This window comes from Manihot esculenta, chromosome 12 (assembly GCF_001659605.2).
Source record: "Manihot esculenta cultivar AM560-2 chromosome 12, M.esculenta_v8, whole genome shotgun sequence".
NCBI lineage: Eukaryota > Viridiplantae > Streptophyta > Magnoliopsida > Malpighiales > Euphorbiaceae > Manihot > Manihot esculenta.
The window spans coordinates 19,599,260-19,608,346 of record NC_035172.2 but is presented as its reverse complement, the minus strand read 5'-3'; the positions used below and the strand labels follow the sequence as shown (position 1 = coordinate 19,608,346).

General features: G+C 30.8%; 2 protein-coding genes across 2 annotated transcripts; one reads left to right on the top strand and one right to left on the bottom strand.

Moving 5' to 3' along the window:
* The first annotated feature begins 501 nt into the window (after positions 1 to 501).
* LOC110627762 (dof zinc finger protein DOF1.1) lies at positions 502 to 2,007 on the top strand. The gene is made up of 2 exons (XM_021774124.2): positions 502 to 620; positions 790 to 2,007. The coding sequence occupies exon 2, from the start codon at positions 808 to 810 to the stop codon at positions 1,786 to 1,788; it is 981 nt and encodes a 326-aa protein (XP_021629816.1). The 5' UTR covers positions 502 to 620; positions 790 to 807; the 3' UTR covers positions 1,789 to 2,007.
* A 2,998-nt stretch (positions 2,008 to 5,005) lies between these two features.
* LOC110628687 (L-ascorbate oxidase homolog) lies at positions 5,006 to 8,850 on the bottom strand. Its single transcript, XM_021775478.2, has 9 exons — positions 8,749 to 8,850; positions 8,473 to 8,653; positions 8,273 to 8,382; positions 7,767 to 8,037; positions 7,572 to 7,671; positions 6,927 to 7,272; positions 6,165 to 6,530; positions 5,972 to 6,059; positions 5,006 to 5,422 (listed from the first exon to the last, which is right to left on the bottom strand). The coding sequence occupies exons 2-9, from the start codon at positions 8,614 to 8,616 to the stop codon at positions 5,225 to 5,227; spliced, it is 1,623 nt and encodes a 540-aa protein (XP_021631170.1). The 5' UTR covers positions 8,617 to 8,653; positions 8,749 to 8,850; the 3' UTR covers positions 5,006 to 5,224.
* Between the last annotated feature and the right edge of the window lie 237 nt (positions 8,851 to 9,087).

Genomic DNA, 9,087 nt, shown 5'->3' with positions numbered 1-9,087 from the left:
TTTATCTCATTTTGGAAACCTATAAAGCTAATGATAGATTGGAGACAATCTTCTTTCTTAGATGGGAAGAAATGCATAAAATTTATCCTCAAATTGAAACTTAATTAGCTTAACTAAGTTTTTTATTTTCGGATGAAAAAATTGAGAGAAAAAATACAAAAGAAAGGTGTTACTACTTGTTTTGACTGATTCTAATCATCAATAGAAATTTTAATTTATTGCGAATTCAAAATATAAGTAAATAAATTTTATTTATTTTCTTTTATGAAAAAATTCACTTGCTCTTTAATTTAATCCATAAATGCACCATATGTAAATAAGTTTTTTTTTCCACGGTCGGTGTAGTAAATCTTGTGAAAGGTATGAGGTTCAAAGGGGGTAAACTAGGAAATGAAGACAAACCCATTTGCTTACATCTTAACAAAACCACCTACAGCAAAATTCCAAATCCAAGACCCACTTGTTATTATGTGATTACAATAAGTGGATGCTTTCACATTGTGTATATATAAGGCTCCACATCCTCAATTCTTTATCCTTTACAACCACCCACATAAAAGGGAAAAGAAAAAAAAAAAAAATACTAGCCAAACAAAGGCCATTCAATTAAACTTACAAAGGCAAGCCATGTTTCCTCCTATATCCATTCTTTCTCTCACATTCATCTTGTATACATACACCAGCTAATTACACTACAAAACCTACTTTCTTTCTTTCTTTCTTTTAGCTTTTCCACTAACTCAAAAAGACTTATCTTGCCTTTGCTTTTATTGTTTTGGATTGTTGTAGATCTACAAAGAAGAAAAAATGATTCATGAACTCCTAGGAGGAGCTGGCCTTATTGGAGGAGAGAGGAAATTTTCCATCAATGGAACAATTTTAGAAGGAACAACTTCTCCTTCTCCTTCATTGTCTCCTTCTTCTTCAACCACATCTGCATCAACCACAAACACTACTGCTACTGCAACTGCTGCTAATTCATCTTCAGAGAACCTGAGATGCCCTAGATGTGATTCTTCAAACACTAAGTTCTGTTACTATAATAACTATAATCTCACTCAGCCTCGTCATTTCTGCAAAACCTGTCGCCGATATTGGACTAAAGGAGGTGCACTTAGGAATGTTCCAATCGGCGGTGGATGCAGGAAGAACAAGAGCACTACTGTGTCTACATCTGTTGGAAAATCAAGCACCGGGAAGATGAAAACAGTGGCGTCTGAGATTGGAAGATCGGGATTTGGAAATGGGTTTGATCATGAACTTCCATCAAGTCCAATTATGTGGGCTTCACCTCAGAATTCTCATATTTTAACCTTACTTAGAGCTACCCATAACTCTAACCCTAACTCCAGTACCCTGTCTAATTCTCTTGCTGTGAAGGAGGAAGGGTGTATGATCGGAACCTACTTGATAGGTGAGCCTACAGTTGCAACCGGTGCACTAAATGCTCGAACCTTGGGCTTGGACCCTCTGGCTCAAGTCCCTTCTCTGGGTCTCTGCAGTCCTTTTTGGAAAAACAGCCAACACCAAGCTCAACAGCAACAACAGACTGGCTTCATTGCTTGTGAAGCCCAAAACTCAGGGATTCAAGAATTGTATCAAAGACTCAGATCATCAACTAATTACTATTGCGATAGCTCAACTGTACCTCTAGGCAATTTGGCTTCTTCTTCAACTGCAGCTTCAACTATTTTGGAGTCTTCTCCTGTTGCTGGAGGCGAATTGGGTTACTGGAATCCAACGTTTTCATGGTCTGATCTGCCAACAACCAACGGTGCATATCCTTGAGAACCCTTTCTTTATTTTCATGTTTTTTTTTTTAATTTTGATTGCTTTCTTAGGTTTCCTTCATATGTTAGGGTGGTTGTGGGTATATGGATATGGTCGTAGAACAGACTTTCCTTTTCATTTCCTTCTGATTTCTTAATTATTGTGTGGTTAACTTGTGACAATGTATCAAGTACCAAGAATCAGTAGAAATGGAAAATATTAGCTGCTTTAAGTGCCTCCTGCTGTTGCAGAGTGTATCAATTTCTATTCAAACGTTCAAACATTCTCTCCTAAACTCAAAATTTACTGAGACCTGAAGTTTCCCGGAGGAAAGATTTCTGGGAACTTAATGGTCCAATCTCTTCTTGTATTCTACGAGAATAAAATACTAGAAAGAATGAACCCTCACATGTTAAAAAGCTTTAGTGTTCCTTTTCATATGTAGTAAGAGGGTGGTGGTGATCTGTTGGGTGGCATATAAAGATTCGTTTACTATTATTATTTTTTTACGAGAAAGTGATGAATAAGAGTACTAAAAGCTGCCTTTTGGGAAAGAGTGCTCTCCCTCAAACAGCAATTTAATTCTCAAAGTTGGCCAAGGATTCCATCTGCAGCCTTGTGTCTGACCACTTCTCCTAAGGATTGTGCTTAGATTTAATCACTTCAAGTATTCTTTATATATATATATAGTTTTGGGAGTTTGAGCATGAAAGAGTATAGCTAGTCCTGAATTTTATTTGATTTCAATTGTTGAAGTACTCCTTCCAAATTTTTTTAGGGTTTCTTGGCAAATGGTAATTGGTGGAATTAAAAATAGCAATGTGCGATCTCGATCGGGTATATGTTGACCTTTAAGATCAATGGTAAAAAATGATTCAAAAGAACAAAAGAAATTAACCCTTAATCAAGAAGATGCATATGTAGACACCAGGAGTCCTACAATGGAAGCATGTTATGTTTTGGACGGTGGGAGACTAGGAGAAGAGCCTGACAACATAGATTATTCAAAATTGATTTTATAAAAATCTTCACCCATCCAGCTCAAATTTCATAACTATCATATAAAATTGTGAGTTTTAATCCAAGATAATTCATCTAAATCTGCAGTAAGTGTATCTGAGTAAATCTTAAAAGTCTTAGATTCTATTTTCCTAATTCCCAACTTTTAATTAAAAAAAAAATTATTGGATTCCTATCTGTATCCTATCCTACAAATAGTGAGAGTTGCAAATTTTTTTGCAAGCTTTAAAACAAACAATTAAGTAAATGTAATAAATAATTTCAACGTAAAATTTATATAATTTTAAGGATTTTTTTTTCTCAATAGCCATTGTAGCTTTAAAAGAAAATATTAGAATTTTTTTTCAGGTTGAATCTATAGTAGACTCTTATGAAATAATAAATAAATTACTGTTTTCAGTAAAATCATAATCAATTTGTTAATACTAAAATGTTTTCTACACTCAAATATGTACTTTAAATAGTTCAATTTGATGAGAATCTACCCTTATATGTATCTAATTATTAGTGCAAAGACATCAAAATAAAGATTTTAGACTCCATTTTTTAAAAAATAATTTGTATTTTCAAAATATTTTTTATAAAAAAATATGAATATATTCATAGAAAATATTTTTCAATAAAATATTTTATTTTTATTTAAATTTTAATTTAAAAAATTAAATATATTATAGATTTATATATAGAAATATTCAAACGATTTTTAAAGATTTTTAAAGCGCAGAGAATAATTTCAACTTATTTTTTAAAAAAGAGAATATCATTTTATGATTTAATGTTTTCTTTAATCAGAAAAATATTTTTAATTAATTAATTTTTTAAGTGTCTTAAATATTAAAAAATATGAAATATTTTTAAAAAAAATATTTTTCATAAAATAAACAGAGGTTTAATTTCATAATATTTTATGTTTTCTCCCTTTTCAGCAAATTACACTCTATAGGAAATATGTTACTCACATGAAAAAGTTTGTATGCAATAATGGTTTTAGAGTTTGGGAAATTTTTCCCCTTTCTCCCTTTGTTTAAGGCCTATATTTATCATAGCTCAAAACAATCCCGCTAACTCACACAAATCCCTAAATCTCAAATGTTAGGCATAGAAATTTTGATTTTTTTTTTCTTCATTTCATGGTGTATTCGTAGCAAGTGGAATATGAAAAAATAATTTATAAAGACCTAATTTACTTTAAAAATTAGTTCAAAAGGAAAAAGCGTCTAAAATTTTTATAAAAAACACATAATCTCTATTTCGATTCGATATAAGATTCAATACAAATCTGTTATCCCCAACAATAAACTAAAGTGTAAAAATATTTAAAGAAGGATTAACGATGGGTGAGCTCTAATACTATATTAAATTTAGACTAGATATAACACATTCCAAAATCTAGTTCAAATTAGGTAGAAATACCTAAACTCTTTATAAGGGACACATAACAATTATTTAAAATAATATTGATTAATCAATTTATTATGTGCTTAAAAAGTTATTTGAATTAGTTGAACTAATTATATAATAATTAATATTAAAATCTCTTTTGATTTAGAAAATTGTATATGATTATTGATTTATAAAATAAATAATTATTTATAACTAAAAAAGAAAAAGTCATTTATGTGTTCGAAAATTATAATACAATTACTCGATTTTAATTTAGTAATTATATTCGAAAATGAAAAGTCATTTAAATTGCAAATGCTTTTATAAAATAAGAAATTTATATAGGATTGAGGATTTTATTGTTTGGTTTTGATTAGTTTTTTCTACGTTATGAAATTTTTATCCCTTATATTTATTTTGTTGATGTATTGCACATGTTAGATTTTTTCTTTTTAGTATGAGGTATCATAGATTGAGTTTTTTTGAGGTTTGATGATGAATTTCTCATACTAAATTTTCATGGTTTATTAATAATATTTTGTTTATAAAAAAAAATATTAGCACAACAAAAACATTGCAAAAATAAGTAGCAAAGTAGATAAAATTGTCATATTACACATTGATGGCCACAACGAATTTTCTTGTTTATTTATTTTTTTTTTTGTCTAAATTCTGTACAGCAATTAGAAATAACTTTGATTTATAATTTTAGGTTATTAAGACATTTAGGGTACTAAGATATTTATATGCTAAAAAATCCTTAAAGTAATCATTGTCTTAGAAGGACCAATATAACAACTCATAGCAGCAGCATAGAGGAAGATAAGCATTAGCTAAACACCAGATAAATGAAATACTATAGGGAAACAAGTTTATTATTACAAACTTGACACAAATTAATGGAAAATCTCTCCTTTCCCCTCATCTTCCAACCCTATTTCCCAATTTTAATTTCCTCTTAACAGTTACACTCTCGTAACTGATTCAACAAGAAAGGAAAAATAAAATTTAGATCAACCTTAGAAGCTACAGAGACACAAAACACACATTTCTATGGTCGTTTAGCCAACCCACATAACAATGCATTAGCAGGGATATCATTCTCAGTAAAGAGGCTGCGTTCATTGTTCCAAACCCTAAGGTACAACTGTTGCCCTAGATATCGCCTTGACCAAATTGCAGACCTCAGATTCCACATTCCTTTATTGTCCAATGACACCAACACTACACTCCAAGAATTGGGATATACCTGCAAATAAAAAATTGGGTTTGTGTTCTTAAGTAAGCAGGAAATTTTCAGATTTTGTAAGATTTCTTTTTATTTTTATGAATCATTTGGTATCTGAAATCGGCGCTGAACAAACCCATTAAGAAACAAAATTCTATTTCCATAATTAGGTTTAAACTCAAGAGTTCTAATTAAAGAAAATAAATTTGTGCCATCCTATCTTATTTATTGGGTTAATTTTGTAAGATTTTTAATTTTATTTATTTACCTAAAATAACTTATATATAAAAAATATTTTCCACAAAATAACTCATTTTTCATTTTTAATAGTTTAAAAAATAAAAAGTATTAACAAATTTATATAGAGTTATTTAATAAGATTGTCAAAAGGGTTATAAATAACTCCCTCATGAAAAAAAATATTTTATAGTAATTTTTCTTTTATCAGGAAAAATATTTCCCATTTAACCAAAATTTTTAAGTACTAGAAAATATAAAAAAATTTTACAATAAAATATTTTCCGTTTCCGTGAAACAAATTGAGCGTTGGTGAAAATATCTTTCACTCACCTGAACAGTGTGTCTTGGAACAGCATCATTCAAATTGTAAAGCTTCCTACGCTTCCTCACATCAGGGTTCCATACACCTTTGCCGTATCTGTAATATTTAGACACCAAATTAAACGCCGAAAATGTCATATTTTGTTCAGCCTGGAAAGAAAACTTTGGAAAAGACTGCCAAGATTTATTACAAAGGACATACCCGACAACGTAGAAACTATATCCATCAAGGTGCCAAGACTGGACGGTGTTCTCTGTGTTCTGGAACACAATTTCATAAAAATCATGAAGTGTAGCTCCAACAACCGATGTCCCGAGGGTTGCTGCGGCATTGGTGGGTGAATCCTTGATGGAGTTCAAGGTAAAGACACCAGGAATGTTAAACCAATCAGCAAGCTTCAATGGGGTTGCTGGATCCACATAAGAGATGCTGTTAACTGCATATCGTAACTTTCCACCAATCTTAGCTTCTGTATTCGCTAAAATCAGTGTCCTCACAACTTGAATGGTCCCATAATGGAACGAACCTTGTGGGTTTGGCCTGGCTGCGTTTGCCGTCAAATTCAACCTGCGGCCCCGAAAGCAAAGTTGTAAAAAGATTAAAATTAGGTAATCAATTACTACTACAAAAATGGGTCAAAAGTAATGGCGGAATGATTGTTTTTTCATATATGTCAACTATAATCAAAATCAGTAAGTTTAATTCTACTATTCTAAAATAGTGATTTATTTATTTTTTCACGATTAAAAAAATAATTAAAATTATAATTTTATTAAATATAAATAAATTATTTATATATTGTGAAAATTTTAATTTTTTTATAATAATTTTATATTTATATTAAATTGTTGTTTTAATAGTATTAAATAATAATTTTATAACTGCCGGTATGATATCTTTGTATAAACTCTAAAATGTATTTATGAATATAATTAAGAAAGGTTTTAGGAAGAAGATCAATACCTGATGGTCCTAGCTTGCTTCATAGACCAGTGAATGTGATAAGTTGGGCCAATAGGCAATGGCAAAGATGGTGGAGTGTTGGCACCGGCGTAGCGTAGAATTCCTGTGGTGGTGAGAATTGGCTTAGTGAAACGAGTAGAGGCCACAATGTAGTAGTCCTTAGATGAACCGTTTAATGTAACTAAAACAGCTACAGATTGACCAGGATGAACATCAAGTGATTCATAAGCCTCTTGCAAGGTGTGAGCTCCTTCAACTTCAACAAGGGTCATTGTGTGGCCCTGGATTCTGAAGTTGATTGAAGTTGCAATCCCCACATTTGAAACCCTGAACTTGTATCTTTTCCCTGGAAAAATGGAGACGGGATTTCAACTCAACAATGGAGACTGGGATTTCAATTCTAAAGTGTCATTACTATAATAATAAATTTAAGACAACGGTAAATTGTTATTTTATATGGTTAAACTATAGATATAAATCAATAGCAATACTTTTAAAAATCACTATATATATTTTGCTTCTGCTGATATAGTATAAAATAATATTTTATTTATTTTTCTATAACAAATAAAAAATTCTATTAAATATAAATAAAACAAAAAGATTAGAGTGAAAAATTCTTGATGTGTTTTACCCCGTGGTTACCTTTTTCACCAGTGAAGGTAGCACCTTTAGGAAGACCATTAATAAGAAGAGCATCAGGAAGAGGAAGAGATATGCCTTGGTCCAAATTTTGCTGCAATACCTGTAAATCAAATAAAGATAAATATTAATTAATTGAGTATTAATTATTATAAAGTCAATTGAGCAATCTTATAACCAAGGAAATGGGATGCAAACCTTGTAATCAGTCTTGTACCACTCACCAATAAGCAGGGTAAATTCTTCATCTGGTATTGGGTATGGAATTGGAATCACTGACCTAGATTGAACATTGAAACCCCCATATCCACCAGCAACTCTTTGCATTCCAATTGAAGGGAAGTAATTGAAAGTTCCAACCTGATCTTTGGTTTGGAACTTGTAGGTCCAGTTAGCGTTTGGAGGGATTGGACAATTGGTCCCCTGAACTCCATCTTGCCATGTGGTCTTCCTTTGTTTAATTCCATTCCTAATTTCCCACAAAAATAATTTCTGGTTAGTTTCTTAATTATAGAAAAATATTTATATAAATTCAGTGTTTTATTAAAGTGAATCACTATAAAAAAAATAATAATAAGACTCATTTGTATGTATTTTGAATATATGTAAATATTTATGTTTCGATTATAATAAAATATAGATATGTTAAAATAAAAATTATATAAAAAAAATAAAATAGTAAATTACGTCATTGGATCACTAACCATGTAATAAGGAAAGGTTGATCCAACTTGTTGATGACGTTAACGATTATATTGTCATTAGTAACACAATCAACAAGAGGGCCTGGAAATTGTCCGTTGATAAGGATACCCTACAGAAATTATGTAAGAAAAAACAGGTTAGAAAGATTACATATTACATTATGAAAAATACATATGTATTTTAAGGACTAAAATCCTACCCTTTGAGGAACACGAAGAGGAGAAATTGTTCCATATGTAACTGTCCATGTATAAAACCTATAGGGGTCTTCTGCTTTGACCAAAACTCCACTGAGCAAAGCCAATAGTCCAAGACAACAATACAGGAAACTGGCAGGCTTCATTTTAATGCCAAATTCTCCTCCAATTTTCAGTAGATATCTGCCACAGACACAAAAATAAATAAATAATCATATATAAGCAAAATAAATAACTCCAATTCCTTTGCATAAAAAGACTAGGAAGAGAAATTTTACCTAAAAAATTGAAATGCAAAATGAATTCAATGAGGAGCAAGGAGGAAAGAAGAGAAGAGTGGGCATAGAAAAAGCAGAGGTTTAAGTTATATTTATATATATACATGCATGAACTTAAGCAAATGGCCACACGGAAGCCAAGAAATGCAAATTCATTTGCGGCGTACTTCATGCAGATCTTTCACAGCTCATTTTCAGATCAGGCTGAAATTAAAAAAAATATTAGTTGACTAGAATTTAATTTCCAGAAAAAATGGAAATATAATAATACCATAGTACTTAAACCAGGTTCATTTCTTTTAAGGCAAAAAATTTTGGATGAGTCGGTGGTGGTGGGAA

Excerpts from the sequence above, each read along its gene's own strand:
- LOC110628687 (XM_021775478.2), bottom strand. The coding sequence starts at position 8,616 with ATGAAGCCTGCCAGTTTCCTGTATTGTTGTCTTGGACTATTGGCTTTG. Across the intron at positions 8,038-8,272 it reads CAACCTTTCCTTATTACATG|GAATGGAATTAAACAAAGGA; the intron begins GTTAGTGATCCA and ends GTGGGAAATTAG. Across the intron at positions 7,672-7,766 it reads GGTACAAGACTGATTACAAG|GTATTGCAGCAAAATTTGGA; the intron begins GTTTGCATCCCA and ends TTTGATTTACAG.
- LOC110627762 (XM_021774124.2), top strand. The coding sequence starts at position 808 with ATGATTCATGAACTCCTAGGAGGAGCTGGCCTTATTGGAGGAGAGAGG.